At 32.3% G+C, this 26,886-nt stretch overlaps 1 protein-coding gene across 1 annotated transcript in view; it reads left to right on the forward strand.

Annotated features, from left to right (window-relative positions):
- Positions 1-24,061, forward strand: part of Hace1 (HECT domain and ankyrin repeat containing E3 ubiquitin protein ligase 1) — an 84,176-nt gene extending 60,115 nt beyond the window's left edge. Inside the window, exons 18-24 of the mRNA XM_026389640.2 lie at positions 1,478-1,627; positions 2,139-2,335; positions 10,800-10,931; positions 17,286-17,384; positions 17,651-17,721; positions 22,774-22,887; positions 23,383-24,061. Coding sequence (XP_026245425.1) covers positions 1,478-1,627; positions 2,139-2,335; positions 10,800-10,931; positions 17,286-17,384; positions 17,651-17,721; positions 22,774-22,887; positions 23,383-23,485 — 866 coding nt within the window. The 3' untranslated portion in view covers positions 23,486-24,061. The remainder of the gene's footprint in view (positions 1-1,477; positions 1,628-2,138; positions 2,336-10,799; positions 10,932-17,285; positions 17,385-17,650; positions 17,722-22,773; positions 22,888-23,382) is intronic.
- The last annotated feature ends 2,825 nt before the right edge of the window (positions 24,062-26,886 follow it).

Genomic DNA, 26,886 nt, shown 5'->3' on the forward strand with positions numbered 1-26,886 from the left:
ATTTGAACAGATAAAAAAAATTTTGTGATATTCTCAAAATAATATGGTTTTGGAATTATGGTTATGCTAATTTTTGATGTCTTTCTTCTTCTCCAAGGCCTTGCTCTGTCTTTTCATATCCAGTCATACCTCATGACTGGAAATTATTCAAAGGTACTTAAGAGTGAATGATGAATTTCATGTGGCTTATTTAGGCCATTCAACCATAAGCTTCTAAATTTTTTCCCTTATCTCAAATTAAATGGGTGACAGCAGTTTAATCCAATTTCAACAATGATAAATCAAAGCTCCAAGTATTATCACAAATATGTATTCCAAATTACCAAACATTTCACTAATAATATTTTCTACTTTATTTTTCTTTGATTCTATTTCTGTTGTATTTATCAGTTATCCTTTCTTTTAGCCTCAGTACCTAGAACAGTAAGTAGTACATAGCATGAGTTCATATGTTTCTTGAATGAATGAATTTTTAATCCAGGTTAATGATCATCACAGAAGAATCAGTGGAGTTGAAGTTGAAAAGTTGGCATTAGGTTTTTCGATTGGACTATGTATTTTTGTGTGGTAAAATATGTAATATTGATCATTTCAACCATTTGAAAGTCTGCAACTTATTGACACTATTGACCTATTATGCTATACAACCATCACCACTGATTCCAGAACTTTGTCAGCCGAAGCAGAAATTCTGCTTGTTAAATAACTCCTCAGTCTTTCCCTAGCCTCACGTAACTACTTGAAGTATAATCTACTTTGAATATATATGAATTCACTTATTCTAGATATTTCATAAAAGTGGAATTATACTCTTAAAAATTAGATTTTGACACTGTAACCAGTAACTGTTACTCTTGCCATTTTTCCTTTTACCTCAGCATTAATTGTTTAAACTTGATTATTTGCCATGTGAAAGAAGTGGTTGACTTGGAAACTTAGATGATTTTCTGATCATTGTTTAACAGGCATTAAGTTCAATGACTAGGTCTATTAAGAACAATTGTACATTTAAAAGTTTTAGTCTTTCTCATAACTGTTTGCTTTCCTTGAGAAGCAAAAATAAGTGAATAATAATTGCCCTGGACTTATATAGATGAATGAGACAATATCTGCCCTAGTTTATAGCCTAGTATTTATTGCCACACTGCCTAGGAAAATGGGTGTTCATACGTGTTTGTGTATTGTCTTTTACTAGGTTTTTTGAAGATATCTAATGTTCTTCCAACTACTTTCAGTTGAAAGTATTTCTAAAATTTTCTCTTTATATTTGGACTTGTTCTGATAATGTATGTGAATTAATGGTTATTTTCAGTACTTCCATTTCTACGGCCTGTTTGTGTATCCACAAAGAACATTCCTGTGGAAGCTTATATATGATTAGCTTTACTGAAGTTATATGTGATTTAATTTATTTGCATTTAAGTTATCTCTCTTCTGCATATAGATTCCTAAGTATAATTTTTTTGGTATTTAATAGGAACAACTTTTCAGCCTAATAGCAACTCCTATGTAAATCCTGATCACTTGAACTATTTCCGGTTTGCTGGCCAGATCTTGGGATTAGCTTTGAACCATAGGCAGTTGGTCAATATTTACTTCACACGATCATTCTACAAACACATTCTTGGTACGGTTTTATTTTTTATTTCTGTACACATGTTTTTACAGTAATTTTCTTAAGCTTTTAAGGGTGAACTAAGTAGGTAATCATTGGCATTTGAATGAGATAATTTTTATTTTGATTGGACACCATCTATATGTAAGGCATTTGGGGGTCAGAGGCAAAAAAAAATGACCTATTTTTAAAAAAAACACTTCTAAATTTTTGTTTTTTATTTTATCATGTATATGTTTGTGCAAAGAATACAATTTAATAAGATATTTGGTACTTCTGAAATTTTATGACAACTTACAGAATATCTATTTTAAAGAAAGATTTCATTGTAAAGATGTGGAAAAAACAGGCTTAATATTTAGAATTCCACATTTAGGAATTAGATCCATTTAAAGCCATGCTGTGAATTGGATTCTGTTTTGCAGTTTTTCAGTGTATCCGTAGAGGGCAGTATTTTACCATTAAACAGATGAGGAAAGACAGAAAAATGGACTGTAACTGCTGTGTTTTTGCATTTTTTTAGGTATTCCTGTAAATTACCAAGATGTAGCATCCATTGATCCAGAATATGCCAAAAATTTGCAGTGGATTTTAGATAATGATATTAGTGATCTAGGTCTAGAATTAACTTTTTCTGTTGAAACTGATGTGTTTGGAGCAATGGAAGAGGTGCCTTTGAAACCTGGGGGTGGAGGTATTCTTGTGACACAAAATAACAAAGTGAGTATTTGAATGTTTACCTTAATTATTGTTTGAAGTTTGGATTTGATAATTTGCCAGTTACTCTAAATTGTTCTAGTACTTGCTAGAAAAGCTTTTATGCTGTAGATTAAAACATTTGAGTTAACAAAACTATCAAATATCAAACTTGAATTGGAAAGGATCATTTCAGTATTGTTTTACCTAGGTACGCTGAGATGGTTCCTAAAGCAGTCTGGACGTTTCAGTTGATCATACCAATTGTACATTTACAAATGCATTTGAAAATTTTAATAATGCAAACTTAATCAAAATAATACTTGTAATAATCACTATTTCAAAAGTGTGATTAAAGTTTTAATATAGGACTGGGACTGTGGCTCAGCGGTAGTGCACTTGCTTGGCATATATGAGGCACTGGGTTTGATTCTCAGCATTGCATATAGATAAATAAAATAAAGGTCTATCAACAACTAAAAAAATATTTTAAAAAAGTTTTAATATAGAAAAGAAGAAATACCAATGTTTAAACTTTGGAAATGCTTTTAAGTTCCAGTAAATCTGTTCAACCTCTTGATGTATATATTTCTAATTTTATATCTTGGTTGTTTTTATTATTGTATCTTCTCTATACATGTTATCACAAAATCTTGCATTTGTTTTAAATGCTGAAAATCATAAACTTTTGAAAATCATAATCAAATATACAATACAGTATTATATTTTGCTATATTATGAAGGAGATTCGGAATCAGAAAATCTGGTTTTGAATTCCAGTTATGTATGAATAGCATCTTCTTGTTAAACAAACCTAAAACCTTCTTCCTTTCCTTAGTCATGTTTTAATTCCAAGACAACTTCAGAATTAACCATAAAAATTGTCTGTTAAACCATTTTGTAGATTGTAGACTTTTTGTCGTTGTTGTTATTATAATAGTGCTGGGGGCCGAACCCAGACAGAACCTTATGCAATGATAGTCATGTTCCCTGCTACCACTGAACTGCACTGCTGGCCCAAGACTTAGTCACATTTTAACAACTCATTGAGCCTCAGTTTTCTACATCCTATAGAACTGGAATAATAATATCTACCATACAGAATTGTCATTGACATTCTGTAAAATGAAAAGTAGCACAAAAGTTGTAGTAGTAGTAAAGAATGCTATTGGGTAGAATTCTTAAATAGTATGTTCTTAGTTTCACATATATAAAGGAAATTGTGAACCTGTATTAAGATATACAATTTTACTTCTTAAAACTCTTGTGCTATACTTATACAAAAATATGCAGTTGAGTTATTAGAAATAAAATCGGGAGTTGAGCTTTTACTCACTATACTTAGAAATTTTTAGCTTTCCCTTTGATTTTGTATACAAGGACACTGAATTCTAAAGAGTTAATGGCAAAGGTAATACCAAAACTCAGGTCTCCTAATTTCAAGTCTAATGTTCTTCATGCTGTATGCAAAATTAATCATATTGAGGAAAAACCTACCTAGTTTTTAATATAATGAGTCATGTTAGACTGTTGAAAATTAAGATAGTAAAGTGCTTAAATTAATTTTGAAATTTGTATGAACTTGGGAGTGAATGAAAATATTTTAAAAATCTTTAGATTGTTTACCTTGTAGTACATTTATTATTTTATTTTACACCGAAGACCAACCTTCAATTAAAGGTAATGAAGTCATAGAATCTTTTTTTTTTTTTTAGTTGTAGATAGACACAATATGTTTATTTATTTTTTTATATGGTGCTGAGGCTTGAACCCAGTGCCCCACACTTGCCAGGCAAGCGCTCCACCACTGAGCCACAACCCCAGCCCCCATAGAATCTTTATTAAGCAGGTGATTGCTTTTCAGGGAAGAACCATAAATGTAATTCTTATTGGTGAATACTATATCTAGTGAGTAGTTTGATGAAGTGGAATGACCATTTAACAATTCAATGATACATAGCTCTATTTATACTTGCATTTTCTAGCCACTCCACTAATGACATGATTTTTATTTAGATTTTATAAAATACTTATTAGTTTTTACATTCATGTTTTTTATTGGAATCTAGAAAGAAGGAAAATAGTAATTAAATAATTATAAATTAAAATATGCTCATGGAGGATGTACCTTTCATTGTGAGTCTTATCTGAGGATGGAATACTATGGTAATTAAAGAGTTTGAAACATTTATTTCTAAGTGTAACACTTTTTAATTTGACCAGTTGCTTGGTTGATAATGAGCTAACTTTAAAAAAAATAATTAGGATTGATAATAGCAGGATCTCTGTCATAAATATGTTAATAATTATTCTCAACTTTTATTTTTCTCATATAAAAATTTCTCACAATAAATCGAGTCTCCATTTTCTAAAGTTACCAATATAATTGTATTATCAAATTTTTGGGTGTTTAGACATTTAATATTTATTTAATAAACAACCAGATTAATTTAAAACTTAAAAATCTTTAGGAACATACCACATCTTAAACTGATTACTTGCCTTAAAATTGTTAAAGTATTTAGTACATAAAATGTTCATTTAAAAAATCAAACCTGAAGAATATAATTTTTTTTGATTTATGCTTTCTACCATGAATTTTACTGTCACTTTAGAACTAGTCCATTATTTACTTATGTTTATAAGTATATAGTTGTAATTGTCATGTCTAGAGTTGAACTTTATAATTTTAACTGTTTTGAAATTTAAATGACTTGCCAAACTTATTAGTAAGAGAGAGCCTATTTAAACTGATTTCCACATGAGGGAGTTATTATTCCTAAATTTTATTAAAGGCCTTTGTTAATTACAGAATGAAAACAAAATGCCTTTTCTCTAAAATCCAGTATATTAAATGAATGCATGTAATACAGGCAGAAGAATATATATTAGTTCCACATTTGGATATATAATGTTTTTAATTTTGTAGCTGTTAGTGATTTGTTTTAAAAGCTAGAGGGGAAAAAACCCCTCATTGTTTTCATTTTGGAAAATAGTTGTATTATCAGAAGTTGAAATTTTAACATTTAAAGAGTTTTTCCATCTCTTTAAAAATAATTTTGATTATTCTTAACCAAAACCTGAAATATTAGAGCCATAATTCTTGAGTTAGATGCATCCTTTTTTGCTTAGATCTTCAGTTTCAGCTCTTGGAACTGAATGATAAACTACATGGATTTTAAATACTAGCATTGCTTTTACAATATTAATCATAAAGTTCATGCAGACTTGGATAATGGAATGAGCATGGGGTAGGGCAGGATCTCAGGGAATGGATGGAGGAGGTAGTAGGAGAGTTGAATTATAGAGAAATATAAAGTGGTCAGGTAAGAATAAGGAAAGAAAGAAGGAAATGTTCTGGGCTCATCAGAAGGCACACAGATGACACAGAGCATGGCATATTTGAGGACCCACAGTAGCTCAGAGTCTTGGAGCTTGGCTTACATTGCATAATGAATGAGAGAGAAAAGATGAGGTGGGAGAGGTAGACTGGGGCCAAATTATGAAAGACTGCACCCATAACAAGAAATTTGAGGCTATAGGTAGGGATGATTGCAAATGTTAAATAAGGGTTCTGTTTTTTTTTTTTTTTTTCCATTTTTGCTTTGAACTTAACTTTGAGCATGAAGAATGTGTTGAAATGGAGCAATATTGTAGTCAGGCAACCAATAGGAGGCTTTTGCATTGTTTTCAGGGAGCAAGCATGAGGAGTTTTCTAAGGCAGTGGTAGTGAGAATGGAGAAGAGGACATAACTTTAATGGAATTTATAGAACTTGGTTGTAATTGTTTGGAAAGATGAGAAAGAGGAAGGACTAAAGGGTGATTGCAACTTTTGTGGATTCTGCTCCCAAATGATTCATAATGTTGCCATTCTACTCTCTGTTTATCTCATTGCCCTTTAGTTCTGTTTTCTAGTGATACTAATAGGATTACCTTTTGTATATTTCATATACTTGAATTATATACTTTTAAATTTTTCATTTACTGTAGTAACCTTTTGATTGAATTATTTCTCTTTATCCAATATGAAAATAGCCTTAATATTAAAACTATCTGACATTTATTAGGTGCTTATAATGTTCTAGGCAGTGTTTGAAGTGTACAGGTGAGGAAATGGAAATATATAGGGCTAAATGGCATCACCCAAATCACAGTTAATAATTGGTGAGGCTAGGATTTGAACCCCTGTGCTAGATACATTTTTTTAAAATAGTTTTTTAGTTGTAGATAGGCACAATACATTTATTTTATTTGTTTATTTTCATGTGGTGCCAGGGATCGAACCCAGTGCCTCATGCATGCTAGGCAAGCGCTCTACTGCTGAGTCACAACCTTGGCCCCTTAGATATATTTTTAAACCTGCTTTTAAGCAAGATACTGTATTCTTTAGGAAAAAAAAATTGAGTTCTTAATGGAGAAATTTTGAGACAGAGTCTTGCTAAATTGCTTAAGGCCTCACTAAGTTGCTGAGGCTGGTCTTGAACTTGAGATTCTTCTGCCTCAGCCTCCTTAGCTGCTAGGATTACAGATTTGCACCACTGTGCCTGGCCCTTTTATTTTTTGTATTGAGATAGGGTCTTGCTAAATTGCGGAGGCTGGCCTCAAGCTTTTGATCCTCTTGTCCGGAGTCACTGGGATTACAGGAGTGCGATACCATACTCATTTGAAATTTTCAGTAAAAACTATTATATGCCAGAGCAATAATAATCAGGGAGATAAATCCAGGAAGGAAGGTTTTGTTACCAACAGTTTATATAAACAGTGAATTGAATTATGTCAGTAATAGTACCATTTAAACAGTTGATTGGTTAAAAAAGAAAATCCAACAAATGAAAAAACCCACAAACCATTCCAAACAATTTTATAAATGTGGCCAAGAATATCAATCTACTTAAAGGGGGAGAAGAGCATTTTGTTTTTACTATTAAAAATTATTTAACTGTTATTCAAATAACTATGATTTATTGAGGTATATATCAAGAAATAGGAAAAAAAGATTTTCAAGAAGGAATTTGCAGGGAAATGAATGGCATTAGAGCAGATTATGCTAAGTGAAGCTAGCCAATCCCTAAAAAACAAATACTGAATGTCTTCTTTGATATAATGAGAGCAACTAAGAACAGAGCAGGGAGGAAGAGCAGGAGGAAAAGATTAACATTAAACAGAGACATGAGGTGGGAGGGAAAGGGAGAGAAAAGGGAAATTGCATGGAAATGGAGGGAGACCCTCATTGTTATACAAAATTACATATAAGAGGTTGTGAGGGGAATGGGAAAAAAAACAAGGAGAGAAATGAATTATGGTAGATGGGGTAGAGAGAGAAGATGAGAGGGGAGGGGAGGGGGGATAGTAGAGGATAGGAAAGGTAGCAGAATACAACAGTTACTAATATGGCATTATGTAAAAATGTGGATGTGTAACCCATGTGATTCTGCAATCTGTAATTGGGGTAAAAATGGGAGTTCATAACCCAACCCACTTGAATCTAATGTATGAAATATGATATGTCAAGAGCTTTGTAATGTTTTGAACAACCAATAAAAAAAAAAAAAGAAGGAAATTAGCTTAGAGAACTATGTGTCAGTTTTCAGTGTCCCCAATGCACTCCATTGGAGGACATAATTTAGGCCTAAAACCTGAAGAAAAGTTAAAATTTTAAGGAATGTCTTTGAGGGATGATGTTATTCATTTTACATATTAAGAAGATTAGGAGATTACTAAGCAAAATGTTTCTATAAGTAGACAGTAATTGAACTGGAATGTAAATGTCTGAAAGTTGAATCACCTTAGTCTTAGTGTGCATTTTGTTTATAGTTACTTTTCTCTTATATCTTTTTATCAATTATCAGGCTCAGAGGTTGTGCTGGAAAAAAGTTGCTAGAGCTCTTTTTTTATTCTCTCTCTGTTGAGGCTTTCTAGGTTGAAATTTTCTGTATGTCATCGTATTATCTTATATATGGTCACTTCTCCAATTTAATTCCATAGCATCTCATATTTTATGCCCTCAAAGAATTGACTGCAAAACTTATTAGGAACAGTATATGCTATCTGTTGGGGATAAAATATCTTTACTCTTAGCTTTTATCAGTTTTATTATTTTTAAAATTTTTAAATTATATTTTAAATTATGTTTGTGTATATTTTATGGATACAAATTGATGCTATGACTTATGAATAAGTCAAGCTAATTAACATATCCATTACCTCAAATACTGACTATTTTTTGTAGTGAGAATGAATATATTAGTTTTTTTAATACCTTAGAGCAAAGTCAGATTTTAGATTTGATTTATATTTATTGTTTAGTTTTGAAACTTCTCATTCCACTGTTTTATGGATTGGCTATCATCTATGTGTGCACTGTTTCCTTAAAGCTTATATGAAACAGTGTAATTTTGCAAGGATATAAAATCACCTATAAACCCTTTATAGTAATGGGAGGTAGCTATTATATTTCTGCATAACAAAAACAGTTGGAATGTTAGTGTGTAAAATTAGTAAGTGTTCATAGTAACAATTGGATTGCCAAGAAGATGTTAATTTGTTTTATTTGAAGTTGTGCTATTTAAAGAGACAGGGAAAAATATTTTAGAGGCAGTTTGATTAATCACAGTTATCTTTCACTTATCTTTATTCTTCTAAACAACTCAAAGTTTATAATGACTAGGATTTTATTATTTTACCAAAAGGTAATTTAAACCAAGAGACAGTCACATTTAAATTGCTTAATTGCTATGAGGATTAGGATGTGAAGGAGCTGATTTTCACAAATCCATATCTGGTAGCTATGGACTGGTTACTGAAATAAATACAGAAAATAATTAATGTTTGAAGGAATAAAAGATGAAAGTGTGAGGAAAGATTAGTACACATATAAAAATTTAAAAATTGAATGTATGAGGACATAATAGGAACTGATAAAATCCAATAGATATGGAATGCAACTAATACAGGTAAACTTTACTTGGGCAATTCACAAATCTTATTTTCATACTTTATAATTTGTTAAGACCTTTTTCTCCTCAGTGTTTAGAGTATTCACTCCGAATTATTGAGAACTCTACATAGCATATTGCTTTTAACTCTCAAAAGTTTTACTTAGGCCAGGTGTGGTGATGCATGCCTGTAATCCCAGTGGCTCAGGAGGCTGCAGCAGAAAGAACTCAAGTTCAAAACCAGCCTCAGCAATTTAGTAAGGCCCTGAGTAACTCAGTGAGACTCTGTCTGAATGTAAAATATAAAAAAAGGCTAAGGATGTGGCTCAGTGGTTAAGCACCACTGTTTTCAATGCCTGGTACTAGGGGGAAAAAAGTTAGAAGTAATTTAGAAAAATATATAAAGGATAACATCCAATAGTTTATATACACATACAAGTATATATGATAATCATTCATTCTGGTCTGTGCCAAAATACATTTTTTATTATCAGTTAAATTTTAATAATAATGTGTGAAAATAGTTTAACTCAAAATTGAATTGGCTATGATAAAATGAGTCATTTTACTAAGCTTAGAGTGTGTGTTGTTAATTTGTTAATGTATGCATTCGTTTTTATCACTTATTTATTAAATATTTACAAAGTAGCAGCCACTCTTAGGAGTAGGGGATATATACTGATAAATATAAAACAAAGTTCCTGTCTGCAGAGAGTTTATATTCTAATGAGACATTTCAGTTAGAAAGCCTCAAAGTATAAAGACAGAGAGGCCTAATTGATCTTGTGTTTGGGGAATAGTTGGAGGGCCAAGGAAGAGAATTGAATGCACCGACCTAGGGGAGGAGTGAAAAGGAATGGGATCAGAGAGCAAAGCAGAGCCCAGATCAATAAAAGCCTTACAGACTGGGAAAGGTTTTTATTTGCATTTTACTGGGTCATGTGAAGTCATTGTAGGGTTTTGAGCAGGAAAGTTATGTGTTATATATCTGTATTTTTTTTAAAGAGAGAGAAGAGAGAGAGAGAGAATTTTTAATATTTATTTTTCAGTTTTCGGTGGACACAACATCTTTATTTTATTTTTATGTGGTGCTGAGGACTGAACCCAGTGCCCCGCACATGCCAGGCGAGCGCGTTACTGCTTGAGCCACAACCCCAGCCCAATATATCTGTATTTTTAAAAGCCACTTTAGCTGTGGCAGGAAGCAAAATGGAAACAGGTGTTGCTGTAATCAAGCTAGAGATGATGATGGCTTGGATCAGGGTGCTAGAAGTAGAGGTAGTTAAGACTAAGTCAGATTGAGAATATTTTTTAAAGGTAGATCTCACCGACAAAGTCTGAGAGAAGTCATGGGTGATTGATTACTAGGATTTTGGCCTAAACAACTTAGTGAATGGTGGTTTACTGTTTTGTTGAGTTTTATGAATATTGGCACCAAATTAATTCCAAACCTTTACCTCTTAAATGAGAAATTTATTCAATCAACATTATCTTAAATGAGATTTAAAAAGAAGTCATCACAAAAACTTTTTTTTTTTTTTTTTTTTTGTAGGCAGAGTATGTCCAGCTTGTTACTGAACTTCGAATGACTAGAGCCATTCAGCCTCAGATCAATGCTTTTTTACAGGGCTTTCATATGTTTATTCCACCTTCTCTCATACAGCTTTTTGATGAATATGAATTGGTAAGGAAAAATGTGGGTTTTTTTTATTGTTGTTATTTAAGAGTGTAGAACTCTAGTTGATTAATTCAGAAATAATTTTAAAGTACTATAATGAATGGAATAAGGTATAATGAGGCATTGTGGTTTAGTATTCATGTATGAGATTTGTTATAAGGTTTGTGGTTGTAATTCTCTTAAACTTAATAAGCAGATTAACAATTCCTTAATGTGAAGTGGGGTGAGGTTTTGATAAACAAAAATGGATGTATTTCTAATGTCTTTTACATAGGAGATGTTGAAGGCCAGTCTTCTTCCCGTAAGAATATTCCACATTACTCCTGAAATTTTTATTTGGCCATATCAAGTAAGGATGCTGATAGTAATTTGTTGTGCTTACAAAAGGAATTCAAAGGGCTTTTTCTTATTTTACTTATCTGGTCTTCTTCAGCTTCTTATTTTACCATATATGTAATTTTATAAATTTCTACTTTAGACCTCTGTAGAGTTCACTCTCTTTGCTATCCTTTAGTCCCTAATGTTTGTTTTGTTCCTGTAACTTATCTGCCATCTACAGTGATCTAACAGAATTTCTAATTTTATATGATTTATGACTGGGTTTTTCTTCCATATCTTTTTTCCTTTTTTTGTAATAAGTTATTTTCAAATTCTTTGCATTATAGTTTTTAATAAAACAGTATTTTAAGTAGAAATAGCTTCTTATTTAAAAATTATAATTAGGAATAGTAAATTCACTTTGCCTTTTCATTTTACTATATGATGGACACTGATGTATACCTTTACTTTTACATATGTTGATATTTTCAATTTATTGTTCATAGTATATCTTAGTTTAGTAATGAAAAAAATTTGCTAATTTTGAAGTTCATTGCAACTTAATTTCATTAAATGTAAGTTTTGCAGTTGTTTCAAGCTGAAAGATTAATGGCTTCATTTGGCATAGATTCATTTTTTAGGTAATTATAAAAGTTTTAGCATTTAAAAATGAAGGAAGTGCTTTTGAACTGTTACTAGATGTTACTTAAATCTGATTTTTTCTATGTAGTTGTGTTAAATTAGCCATGTGAAGTTTAAGAAAGAATTAAGTTATTTTCTAGACCTATCTGTATGTGAAAAATAGCAACAACAAAATTGATTGGTGAAAAAATTGCTTGATAATTTACTGATACTGATAACTTTATAAAAATAAAAAGCTGTGCATAGTAAATGTAAAGCTTAGTGAATCTTAATGAACTGAACACACTTGTGAAAATAGCTCCCAGATTAATTCAGAAATCCTAGCACCTGAGATTTTTTTCTTGTGTCCCCTTCCAGTCAGTATCCCCTCTCAAGTATAATCATTCTCTTAACTTCTACAATCATATTAGGTTTACATATTTGTAAAATGTGTGCCAATGGAAAGAGCTCAGTTTTTTTTATTGTGAGAATCACACCTATTATTACATGCAACTGTAATTTTTTCATTTTCATTGCTGTGTAGTATTTCATTGTGTTAGTTTCCTAATGTTTGATGAACTTTTGTGGCTTCTTTTTCATTAAAGGCTAGTTCAAGTAGTGCTACCATAAGCACTCTAGTATGTCTTTAGGAGGAAAATATGTATATGTTCTGTAGTATGTACAACTTGGAATAGAATTGCTGGGATATAGAGTGTGTGTGAATTCCATGTTAGTAGATAAGTAGCAAATAGTTTTCAAAATTTATGTGTCACACTCCAATCAGCAGTGAGATTTCTGGGTGTTCCATATCTTCAACCAGTATTTGATATTTTCTGTTTTGTCTTTTTTCATTTTTGCTATTTTGGTGGATCTGTAGTGTTTTTTAATGATATTAATTTGTATTTCCCTGATGACTAATGAAGTTGTTTATTGGTTATTTGTGAATTCTGCTTTTGAAGTGTCAAGTAATTTGTCTATTTTACTATTTTCTGTTGTTCTGTTTGGAGGATTCTTTATGTGGGTCCTTTATCAGATATATGTATTGTGAATATCTGATATCTTTCAGTGAATAAAAAATTTTATTTTTACACAGTTCAGCCTATCTTTTTTAAAAATTTTAATGATGCACTTAAAAATTTTTTTTCCTAATTTTTTTTTTTTTTTAGTTTACATGACAGTAGAATCCATTTTGACATAATTATACAAGCATGGAATGTATTTTATTCTAGTTAGGACCCCATTCTTGTGGATGTACATTATGGTGGGATTTATTGTGGTGTTTTCATATATTTACATAGGAAGATCAAGTCAGATTCCTCTTGCCACCTTTCCTTTTCTGTTCTTTTTCCTTTCCCTCCATTTCCCGTTGTCTAATCTATTGAGCTTCTGTTCCCCGCCCTCCCCATTGTGGGTTAGCTTGTACATATCAGAGAGAATATTCAACCTTTGGCTTCTTAGAATTGGCTTATTTCACATAGCATAATAGTCTCCAGGTCCATACATTTACTGGCAAATGCCATAGTCATTCTTCTTTAGGCTAATATTACATTGGGTGTGTATGTATATGTGTATTTATCTATCATATTTTCTTTATTCATTCATCTGTTGAAGGGCATCTAGGTTGATTCCATAGCTTAGTTATTGTGAATTGAGCTGCTGTAAACATTGATGTGGCTGCATCACTGTAGTATGCTGCTTTTGTGTGTGTGTGTGTGTGTGTGTGTGTGTGTGTGTGTGTGTGTGTATGTGGTGCTGGGGATTGAACCCAGGTTCTTATGCATACCAGGCAAGCACCCTACCAACTGAGCTATCTCCCCAGTCCTAGTATGATGATTTTAATATTTTTTTTAGTTATACATGGACACAATATCTTCATTTTGTTTATTTATTTCTACGTGGTGCTGAGGATTGAACCCAGTGCCTTATATGTTCGAGGCAAGCGCTCTGCCACTGAGCCACAACCCCAGCTCAGTATGCTGATTTTAAATCCTTTGGATATATACTGAGGAGCAGGATAACTGAGTCAAATAGTGGTTCCATTCCCAGTTTTCTTTCTTTTTTCTTTTTTTGGTACCAGGGATTGAGCTCAGGGGCACTCAACCACTGAATCACATCCCCAACTCTATTTTGTATTTTATTTAGAGACAGGATCTCACTAAGTTGCTTAGCTCCTCGAGTTGCTGAGGCTGGCTTTGAACTTAAATCCTCCTGGCTCAGCCTCCCGAGCTGCTGGGATTATAGGTGTGCGCCACTGTGCCATTCCCAGTTTTTTGAGGAATCTCCATACTGCTTTCCACAGTGGTTGCACCAATTTACAGTCCTTAATGGTGAACCTTTTTATGTCTTGTTTAAGGAACTTTCTTATTTCAAGGTCATAAAGATACTTTTTTGTGTTTTAAAAGTTTTTATTCTTTCACATTTAGATCTGCTACTGGGTGTTTTTGATTGTAGTACTTGAGTCAGGTTTCTTTCTTTTTTTTTTTTTTTTTTTTTTTTTTTGTGAGTCCAGGGGATGGAGTTTTTTATTCTTTAAAATTTACACAACAGCAGTGGAAAGCATTACAATTCTTATTACATATATAGGCATAATTTTTCATATTCCTGTATATAAAGTATGTTCATACCAATTTATGCCTTTATACATGTACTTTTTTTTGCATTACAATTTTTAATATAAATATATACCACAATTTTTAGTATTAAATCAGGTTTCTTAGTTTGTCTTTGACTCAGGCTTTAATTGAGTCGATTCAAATTTTAGTTTAGCAACATTGTAGTCATGGCTCTGATTTATACAATTTAAAGCTTAAATAAAAAGGGCTGGGGAAGCAGCCCAGTAGTTCAATTCCTAGTATCAAAAATAAAGAAAGAAGGAAAGAAAAAGAAAATGTTGCCAACAGTGTTGTCATTAATTCATTCTAATACTGTTGTATTTGAGGGGTTCCTACCTAATGTCTGAGAAACTGTCCTTCCTTTCTGTGGTGCTCAAGAATTTACTCATGATGGTACTAGAATAAAAAAATAACATTGAGTAATGTGAATACTAGGTAAGGTTATAGCTATGAACATTTGCATGACTCACATTCTGCTAGTATTGGTGATATACATTATATCCAGTTTCCATAGACATTTCTTTTGTTATATTTTAAAAATTTAGTTCTTATGTTTATATTTTTTAAATGGGTAAATTATTCATTGGGACTTAATAATTTTGTTATGTGCTTTTTAATGTGAAATTTCTATTTATCTATATGATCTTGGTCAATTTAATAACTTTTTTTTGTCTGATTGTTTAATAGGAAAATAAAAGATTTTTCCTCTTCACAAAAATTGGAATATGATAGTCATAAAATGCTTTAAATTTCTTGAGAGACTATAGTGCCCATCGTTTTTATTCATAATTATCAACAATAAAAGCACACTTAATATTATTAAAAACTTATCTTTAAACTTTTGAATTTTAAGAGACATGTAAAATTCATCCCTACTTCCTTTTGGCAGATCTATCTCAAGGTCCTCCCTTGAATTTCCTCATATGGCTCAAAGAAATTTTATAAAGGGATTATTACAGAGGTGTTTATAAGGAATGAAGAAGTTGTGGTGAGGCATCCAGAGACTGGCAACAGTGAAAAACCTTAATCATAACTAGGACTGGAGATACAAGTGGAAGAATTAGTGTGAAGAGTCTGAATTGCCTAGAATGTGTAGCTGTGGCTTAGGAGACAGGCTTATTGCAAAGACATGGTTCTGAGCAGGGAGGGAGCAGACTCTTCCCTGTGTTTCCCAGTAGTGAAATTCAATCTGAAGCCAGTAGCAAGGGAGCCAGTCTGTAGTACAAAGGAAGGTGGAGAATATGTTTGGGGGTGGTAAATGGAGATTGAAACATTTTTATCTAGTAAGAGTATTTAATAATACTGTGGCAAGGAGGAGTAATACATTCTATACTGGCGTTCTAAAACTTGATCTTTGGATCCCTTATAACAAAAGAGTTTTTGTTTATGTGGGTTATATCAATGAATATTTATGATATTTGAAATTCAAACAGACTTTTAGTTTATTAATTTATATGACCATTCACTACATATTAACATAAACAACATTTAAAAAAACCTACATTTCCCAGGAACAAAACAAAAATAGGGGAGGAGTAGCATGTTTTAGCAGGTTTTTGCAATTTTGTGATGTCTGCTTTAGTAGAAGACTACTGGATTCTCCTATCTACTTCTGCATATAATGAGTTGTGCTATCTTGCTTGAAGTATATGAAGACACTCCAACTTCACACATAACTTAGAAAAGGGAGAACCTTGCAGACCCACTGAATAGAATTCAAAATCCCCAGGAGTTCTCAGACATTGGCTTACATTAATTTTGTTCAGAGTACATTCTATATGTTAATAGTTGCTGTGGGAGACATAGCTTTGAACTACATTGTGTCTAGTCCCTGTTACAGCAAACATACTGTTTTGCTTAATGTGTAAGCACATATACACAATCATTGCCTTACGTCACTATATGAGCATATCCACAGTGAAATGACCATGCTGAGAGATACATACATACAAGCTCATGTTCTCCTTTCCCTTGGAAAACCTAATTGTAAATACTCTGCCATTCTTAATTTCCTTTTTAGTTATATAATTGAGATTTTATGTATGTGTGTACTTGATGATCTTCCTGAAAATAAGAAGCCTATCAAGAGTGATTAGAAGGCCTAGGGATATAGCTTAGTGGTAGAGCACTTGCCTAACATGTGTAAAGCCCTGCGTTCCATCCCCAGCACTGCTCCCCTACCCCACAAAAAAAAAAAAAAGGAAAGTTTTATTTTTTTATTGTCTTGGGGAAAGTTGACTTTTGATATGAATATTCTAGAATAGAGTTCTTAAAAGACTCTATTCTGGAATAATTCTTTTTTTGTAAATAATTACTTTTTATTATATTACCCATTTTTCCTAGTGATAAGGGTGTTTTGAAGAGCTTTCTTTGTTTAATCTTATATTTATTTCAGGACTTTGTTGTCACTTTCATGTGAGAATATGGTCTTCTAATAGAATTTAACGTATTTGCAAAAAAATCATGAAATAAAAATAAAGTAAATCAAAGGTAATATTCATAAAATTGTTGCATATATAAACTGTTGTTGTGTATGTTTATGTATAAACTTATAAGCATTTTCTTTTTATATTTTAATTGTACTAAAGTGATAACAAATATTATGACACATGTCATAATATTTGAAATTATCAGTACAGGGATTCTTTCCCATGTAGTGCTTGTAATGGATGGCATGCAGAAACTGTCACAAAAATAAATCAGTTTTATATGGGATTAGTTTCTAATGAAGGCAAATTTACTATTTAAATGTAATAACCTTTTTATTTCCCAAAGAAGATTAATGAAATATTTTCCTTCTCCCCCAAAGGAGCTACTGCTTTCTGGCATGCCAGAAATTGATGTGAGTGATTGGATAAAAAATACAGAATACACAAGTGGCTATGAAAGAGAAGATCCAGTTATTCAGGTAAAAATCTCTCTAGAGCTTAAAATGAAGTTAAATTTGCCATTTAATTTTGTAAGCTTTTCAGCACTATTGGATGATAACCTACATTAATTAACAAAGTAAAGTTTCCCCCTAAATTTTTCTTGTGGGAATATTGCATATAAAAGCTTTGTGTGAAATCATTATTGATAAATGAGTTTCATAGAATAAAATATGCTTTATGAATATTGCGTATTTCTTTGGTATTAAGTCTATATTTGTTCTAAAATATGAATTTTTGTTGTTAGTGGTTCTGGGAAGTTGTAGAAGACATTACTCAAGAGGAGAGAGTTCTTCTTTTGCAGTTCGTTACTGGCAGGTAAGAAGTGTTTTTATGATGACATAGAAAGAATTTAATGTATTTTATTTCTAATGGCTTAGAAAATAACCATAGAGAAAAATAAAAATAACCATAGAGAAAAAAAACTGTTGGTATCTTACCTCTTTTTTTACTATTTTAGGTATTAAATAAAGATTTATGTGGTACTAAAGATAAAACATTTATAGTAGTACTTGATAAATGTTTAACACATTGAAAAGACAGTTCCAACTAGGACTTTTAAACAATAACTTATTATACTTAAATAATCTTATTACATCTGAATAATTTGTTTATCTTTGAAGTATATTTTATAATTTGGTAGTCTTTTCATTTTACAGGTAAGTGAATGTTAGTAGCCAAATTTATAATATTTGTATGTTGCTGACTTGTGTTTAGTACAAAGGATATTCAGTTTGCCCTGGATAAATCATAAATACACACATTGACACACAAAGCACATTTTATATATGCATAGCAATTTTGTCAAATTTATATATGCATAGCAATTTTGTCAAATAAGAAAATTCTTATCAAAACTTTGCAATGTTAAGATTCATGATCTAAAAAATAATTTGTGATTAAATATTCTTTGAAGAGTTCACTTATAGGGTCAATTAAATATAATAGACATTAGAAAATAAAATGTCTTTAATATTGGATAAGTGGATTTTCAGTTTTTTAAAAAATTTTTTATTCTAGTTTGTTATATATGACAGCAGAATGCAATACAATTCATATTACATGTATAGAGCACAATTTTTCATATCTCTGGTTGTATACAAAGTATATTCACATCATTCATGAATATATTGTTTTCTTCTATTGGTGAAAACATGGTTCAATTTTTGCATGAGTAAATGTGTAGATCTTCTGAAAGTTAGGAAACAGAAAATTATTTCACCAGCAGTAACTACTATAAACAATTTGATGTTTGTCTCTTTTTCTGCACATTTAAAAAAACAACCATCAATGTGTATCTATATAAAACATATAATTTTGTAAAATCCATTATTTTCTTATTTTAAAAGTAGCATATAACCAGTATAGAAAATTTTAAAAATGGAGACAAAAAGAAAATTTTGTTAAGTAATCTCACTATTTAGAGATAACTACAAATAATAGTTGAGTCATACTATAAATCTAATTTTAATTAGTAAATGAAACATGACTTTTCAGATTGTAGGCAAAATGTATGAAAAAAACTTTGTTTTCAGGTTTATTTGGTGTCTGAGTGCCAAAAGATACTCAAGAGATTTGAGTGATTTAATAAAAAGAATTAAACATTAATTATATTTTCTATGTAGAAAGGTTAAAAAATTCAGATAAAAAAGATTCCCCTCCCATCTTAATCCCTAACGATTACCATTATTAACATTTTGGTTATTCTTCTAGAATTATTTCCATATATATAATATTCTACTGTTCTTATTTATATTTTTTTGAATTTAGGAATAGATTATTAAAAATTGTTCTGTTTAGATTATATAATTTCTCAAATGACTACCTCTTCTCTTTATTAAACTCCCTTAATTTCTCTTATCCTTTATTTCTAAAATTTCCTTTTTATAAATGATGCTGTACAAATAAGGAATTCTAATGCTTATATCATCATGGGCCACTCTGATTATTTATATTGGATACGTTCTTAGGAGGAAAATATTTGGATATAAGAGTATTTGGGGTAAGGGGTATAGCTCAGGGGTAAGAGTGATTGCCTTAGCATGTGCAAGGTCTTGGGTTCAATTCCTAGCACCTGAAGGAAAAAAAAAAAGCAAGATGTTAATTTTTATAACATTTGCCACAGTCTGGCTGGGCACAAGATCACGAGCTACTCACAGCTTTGTAGATTCAAACAACAATTCTTTATTCCCGAACTCACACCGGCCCTGTACAAACACGTTCTGGGGAAATCCAAGTTCTGGGCACACAATTCATGCCCCAAATACTTTCTGAATTCCACGAGAACTCAAGGGGAACTCAGGCAGCAGGATACGCCCTATTCGCAGCAGGAATAATCTTAAACCTGGAACTGCCCTAAACCCAGATTGTCTTAAACCGGGAATGCCCTAAACCCAAGGAGGGGGATACTTCCTAAAACCTGCAGGATACACCCTAAACCTGGATCCACCCTGGTCCTTGAGCAGGGTCACCTTTCTCAAACACACATGCAATGTCACAGTGAATTTCCAAGGCAAGTCCATTTAACATGGGGTACGCTGGCAAGGAAATTTCGATGCGTCATTCCTACTTGGCAATGGCCCTCAGCAAACATTGATACATATGATTCATTTACCTTTCAAGGAGGTGTCAGTATTAACATTTGGAATGAGGAGATTTAGTACCTATTTTTTTTAATCAACACAATGTATGATCATTTTTATTTTGCTATAATTTCTTATCATATATAACATTTTGTGTGGTATGAATTGCCTTTTATTTTTGCCATTATTCCATAGTCATATTTAAAAACTCATTTTCTTCCCCTTTGGGAATGAACCCAGGGCTTTATACATGCTAAACAAGTGCTTTACTTCTGTTTACACCCTTATTTCTTTTTAAAAATTTTGAGACAGTTCCCCTAAATTGCCCAGGCTGGCCTTGAACTTTCTGTCCTACTCCCTCATCCTCTGAAGTAGCTGGGATTACTCAGGCTGGCTCACTGGCTCCTTTGTTTTCTCCCTCCCTCCCTCCCATCCATCCATCCATCCATCCATCCATCCATCCATCCATCCATCCTTCCTTCCTTTTCGTGTTAATAATTGTCTTAATGAGTGTAAAGTGATATTTTATTGTGGTTTTTGATTTGCATTTACCTGGAGATTAGTGATGTTGAGCATCTTTTCCTGTGTTTATTGGTCATTTGTGTATCTTTGAAAAAATGTTCTGTCCTTTGCTGATTTTTTTTTAAATCATGCTGTTTTGTATTGTAGGAGTTTTAAAAAATATATTCTGAAAATCAGTCCCTTATCAGAGTTTCGATTTCTAAATATTTTTCCTATTCTGTAGATAATCTTTTAATTGTATTGACAGTGTCCTTCAATGAACAAAATTTAAAATTTTGATAAAGTACAGCTTATCTGTTTTTTATTGTGTTACCTGTGCTTTTGGTGTCATACCCATGAAATCATTGCCAAATCCAATGTCCTGAAGCTATTTTCTATATTTTCTTCTAGGATTTCACAGTTGTAGTTCTTGTGTTTAGGTCTTTGGTGCATTTTAGGTTAATTCTTGTATATGGTTTAAGGCAAGGGTCCAAATTTTTTTTTCTTCCTTAAATCTAGTTTTCCCAGTGTATTTTGTTGAATAGATTGCTCTTTACCCATTGAGTGTTCTTGGCATTTTTGTTGAAAATGATTTGGCCATCAATGCAAGAGATTAGTTCAGGGCTATCTATTCTACTACATTGGTCTGTATGTCTGTCTTTATGCCACCATGCACTGTTTTAATCACTATACTTATAAGTTTGAAATCAGGACGTGTAAGCCTCCACCTTTGTTCTTTTTCAAGATTGTTTTGGCTATTTTGAGTTTCAGCATTTTTTTAAGTGGACTGAATTATGCTTTATACTATGAATTGTGTTAAAAATATTTCAAATTGTAGTCATGTATTACCTATTTAAATGCTTCCTTGTCATAATTCTAATTATCCAAAAGCATCTTATTAAGCATCTCTTTATTTATTTACTTATTTATTTCTTGCTTGCGATTCTGGGGATTGAATCTGAGATCTCATGCCTGCTAGGCAAGTACTTTACCACTGAGCTATATCTCTAGCTCACAGCATCTTATTTTAAAAGCAACCAAGTTTTTTCTAGGATCAGTTTGTTTAATCATGATATATACACAGACTAATTTTAAATATTAATTTATTTTCAAATATGTAAGAATTGAGAGCTTATAATTAAATCCTCTACAGCCATGTACCCAATATTAAAATTTCTAGTAATTTGTGTTATGCATTAACTTTTAGCTTTCCTGTGGCCTCATTCTGTTAGATGACTTTTTTTTTTTAAACACAATACCTTTGTTTTATTTACTTGTTTTTTTAATGTAGTACTGAGGATCGAACCCAGTGCCTTATACATGCAAGGCAAATGCTCTACCAATTGAGCTACAACACCAGCCCCATATTAGATGACATCTTAAAAATACATTTGGTGGGTCTGGGGTTGTGACTCAGTGGTAGAGTGCTTGCCTAGCATGTCTGAGGCACTGGATTCAATTCTCAGCACCACATATAAATAAATGAGTAAAATAAAGGTTCATCAACATCTAAAAATAATTTTAAAAAATACATTTGGTATTCTGTTTATCTAGAAAGAGAAATGTAAAGAATTTTCTACTATGAAAAATAAAACAACAGAAAACACTTTAGATCTAGATATTTTTCACAAAGAGGGAAACCATTTGGATTGCAACATGTAAGAGCCTTTGTTGCTTAAATTAATCAATCAAACATTTATTTATGTAGCAAATATTTAATGTCTACTAGGTGCCAGGCATTTAAAAAATATTTTTTTTAGTTGTTGATAGACCTTTATTTTATTTATTTATATGTGGTGCTGAGAATCGGACCCAATGCTTCACACATGCCAGGCAAGTACACTACTGCTGAACCCCAGACCCAGCCCAGATGCCAGGCATTTTGCTAACTCTATTGATACAGATATAAATATGACATATTTGAGCCGTCAAATCAGTCCCAGTTTAGTAGGGAGGCACAAGAAAGCAAACTACAAATGCACCTTGCTAAATTAAATAGTAGATGTATGTGCTGTGACCATTTTTAAGTATAGTATATAGTTGATAGAAATTTGGAAGGGTAACTGGCCACAAATGCAAGAATGAGTTGGGAATTTTGTAGACTAAGAGCATCTCTTATTTATTTATTTACTTATTTATTTATTATTACTTATTTATTTCTTTCAACATGCTGTCTTGTCATTGTTCTAGAGTTGAATATATTCTTACTCTAACTTAGAGCTTGAAATATATCTGTTGGACAAAAATGTTTTCTTTCATGATTAGAACTTATGATACAAACTCTTAGTTCCAGGGTCCCGCATGGTGGGTTTGCTAATATCATGGGTGGAAGTGGATTGCAAAACTTTACAATTGCTGCTGTGCCATATACCCCAAATCTTTTACCAACTTCAAGCACATGGTAAGTTAGTTTGTTTAAATGCATTGTGCATTGTTTTGGTTAATTTTAAATGATCAGAGGTCTAACTGTTATATATTGAAAGGAAAATCTCAACTATGATCTCTGTTCAGAATTTTGGAATCATATATACATAAGTCATTACATAGCTTTTGTTGCCTTCCTTTTTTGTTTAATTGAATATGGTTCAAGTATCACTAAAATTCTGTTGTCAAAAGTATCACTGAATTACTATCACTTGCCCACCCTTATAACTTGCCCACCCTTGTTTATTTTACCCTAAAAGGAATTTATTTTCTTCTACTACATTTTCATGCTGAAAGAAACTGCAGTGCAGCAGTTTTTTTTCTTTTTAAATACTACTTCAGGGTTTTCCAATTTGAATGCAAATTTGAGAGTGGTTTTATGTTAATTATGAGTAGTATTTTCACTGCTAGATAAAACAATGAGAATTTTCATGGATTCTCTGTTTAATGGTAGTATATTTTTATTTTAAAGCATCAACATGCTCAAGTTACCTGAATATCCAAGTAAAGAAATACTCAAGGACAGACTTCTTGTGGCACTACATTGTGGCAGCTATGGTTACACAATGGCATAATGGAGTCCAGAAGACCCATCTGACTACTGATGCACAATTCAGAGTGGCAGAATCAATTTAGAAAACTGTCAACAGAAAAGCAGCCTAAATGCAACCCATAGGCAGGGGCTGATGCTTAAAATTTATAAAGGATCAAGTTTTCTGTTTTCTTTGTCTTTTCCCATTTATGTTTTCTCTGTGATACAGTTTGAGAATATAAAAATCACAGTAGACTTCATTTTAAAAATGTTAATTGAAAGTAGAAACTTTTTTTTTCCTATTTCTTTAATCTGATTTAAGATTTTGTTAAGGCAAAATCTTATTCTACATTCCACATCTGCTACGTAACTGTACTGTTAAAAGGGTATTTTCTCTTATTTTCCTATATATTAAATTATATGAGGACATCCAACTGGTATGTTCTATTGCATGTAAAGTGCCATTTATATTTTGGAAAACTATTGTATAGAATGGATTAATTTAGATTGTGTATAAAGTTACAAATATGTATTTTCCCACGTTGTATCTATATTGCAATGATGTTTTTTTAGCTTTTTAGTATTTTAATATATAATATAAAATTTAGGCTGATTAATAACAAACAGCTGATGAAATTAAATCTGATTTATATATTAGAGCTTAGACTATATTATGAATTATTTGCATTTTTCCATGGTCAGTTTTCACATGTACAATATTGTGGCTTTGAAGTTTTTCTTATGCCTTATTTTAATTTGTAATGAAAGTAAAATTAAAATATAGTATTTTACTGTATTTCTTTACATTTGTCTGTAAACTCTGATGACATATTTGAAGAAGTAATCTGTTCTGTAGGTTACAATTTAAGTATGTAATGTTTTATTTCTTAAGTTTGCTTTTTGTAATTGAAATGTTTTGCTCAAATGAAATGCCTAAATACAGAACATTGGGTTTTTGAATTTTTGGATGATCCAGTCAATTTGTTTGTTTGTTTATTTATTTTGGAAAAGCCACACAGGATAAGGACATGCATTTAACAGGAGGCGGGCATGTTCCAACGTTGTATACTGATGGAGCACCTTGCTTCTGGCAACTAAAAATATCCAGTTGTGTTGTTGATGAGCAGCCAGTGTATTTGTTCAGTGACATTTAACCAAGAGATTTATACACTGAAAGTAACAAAAACATGACCCAAACAATATAAAAAAATTTCTTTATTATCTGGGGCTCTGTTTTGTTACTTTTTAATATTAAGAAAATAATAGGAATTCTTTAAAAACTAATCTAGTTTTGAAAGTCTTAATTGGTTTTTGTTTGTGATTCTAGAATTTAACAGTTCTCAGCACCAGGATGAGTTCAGAGAACTACAGTCTGCTGTGTAGTTGAAAAGCATTAATGGATAGAAAATGGAAATGAGATACAGAGATAGCCCTATTGGTTACAGCTCAGCATTGGCCTGTTTGAACGTGGTTAAAACATTTGACTGCTTGCAGATTGACTGAAGCCTGTCTGCTGTATTGGCTGAGACTTAGCTATTTGTTATGAGAATATACTCCTAAATGATGTTTTCAGTTTGTTATATATAGGTCCAAATAAGAGACTTCATCAGGCCAAATTAAGTTTAATGATTTCTCCCTTTTGGTTGTCCTCCCAATTTTGAGAGATTGACTAAAACTTTGGACTTTGGCACCATTCTCTGCCACCATTATAAATAGACTTAGTTGGTCTCAATATGGAATTCACATGTGAAAGTGTCACTTCACTTGCATAATTCTTTATGTTCTTGCTGGTCTAGTTGAAGTGAGATCATTCAACACTCAAGGTTTGAGTGGAGATACCGTGCACCGGGGGATTTTATGATGACTACCAGGAGAATAATCCCAAAAGATTGAAGTGTACTCCTGAACAAGAGCCTCTATAAACTGAAATAATCAAAATTAATCAAACTTCAGGCAGTGTAAATATAGTTTAACAGTATTTAAGTCCAGTTGATGTATAGTGTTGTATTCGGCCTATGTTGTTGGTGAATACCATAGTTTGGTATAGAATGGTCTGGTTTAATGAAGTATCCAATTGTATTGTTAGCCTATCATTGCAATTAGTAGTGATCAGGAGACTCAATAGAAGAACATAAAAGTTAGGAAACCCTGGAAAAAACCAGGATTTTTGCCATCTGCCACTTAGGTTGCCTGAAAACCATCTGCTTTCGTAAACACATCACATATTCTATTCGTTTGAAAATTTCCTTAATGTGTTTTGTGGCAGTGTCAATAGCAATATCAGCCACCTTTTAAATTGCTTTAGTAGCAAAATTGGGAAAGATAGGTATGACATTTAGGCTTGTAAAATCCCATACGTGAGCTTCCACTCAGCAAAAAGGAGATCTAAAGTTGCATGATATTCCATTAAGTTTTTTTTTGTTGTTGATGATGGGGATTGAACTGAGGGTCTTGTGTGTGCTAAGCCTGCATTCTATATCTGAGTTAATGTCCCTAGCCCAATTAAGTATTTTAGAACACATGTTATCATATATTTTTTGAAGGGTGACTTTTAAAGATTTTTTAAAATTTTTATTTTTTTGAGATGGAGCCTTGCTAAATTGCCCAGGCTTTCTCCAGTTCGGGATCATTCTCCCTCAGTCTTCTGAATATCTGGGATAAAAGGTGTGTTCCATGGGCTGGGGTTGTGGCTTAGTAGTAGAGTGCCCGCCTCGCACATGTGAGACCCTGGGTTTGAGCCTCAGCACCACATAAAAATAAGTAAGTGAAATAAAGGTATTGTGTCTACAGAACTACAACTAAAAAAAAAAAAAAAAAAAAAAAAGCATGTTCCAGCCCCACTGTTTTTTGGTGGGTGACTTGATTTATCTACACCTCTGGGAATGTCTGGTTGGCCACAAAATGCAAGATTTTCTCCCAATTGAATTAGTTTCAGGTTTAATACTACTAGTACCCCACTAGTGCCAAGAGTGAGCCCTCTAGGAACCCCAGTGGGAACCTTCCCTTAGTAGAGAGGCTTATGTTCATGAGCCTCAACAATGGCTCTAAGAGGGCTTCTGTCCTTTAAATGAGAGCAATTATCATGGCTCCTGCTTTCATCATAACAAAAATCAGGGCTCCAGGTTTCCCAGAGAGCTCTCAATTCTGCTTTTAGGACACAAGAATGCCATCCATAAAAACCTGGAGATACAGCAGGAGGCAGAGCTTACAGAGTGCTGTAATCTTGGGGCACCTGACATAATTTGGATGTATTCAAAGGAAATATGTATGGTTTGGTTTTTTCAGTATTGCGGGGTGGGGGGAGTCCATCTGCCACTTTCTACACTCCAGCCCTGCATAGACTGGCAGGAGAATCGGATTGGAGCTGGGTATGGTGGGGTGGTGGTGAGAGTCCGGTGAGGAAGGGCAGCCTGGTGCCACCTCTGCCCCACCCAGCACCATCCC

This window comes from Urocitellus parryii, chromosome 8 (genome assembly GCF_045843805.1).
Source record: "Urocitellus parryii isolate mUroPar1 chromosome 8, mUroPar1.hap1, whole genome shotgun sequence".
In the NCBI taxonomy this organism is placed as follows: domain Eukaryota; kingdom Metazoa; phylum Chordata; class Mammalia; order Rodentia; family Sciuridae; genus Urocitellus; species Urocitellus parryii.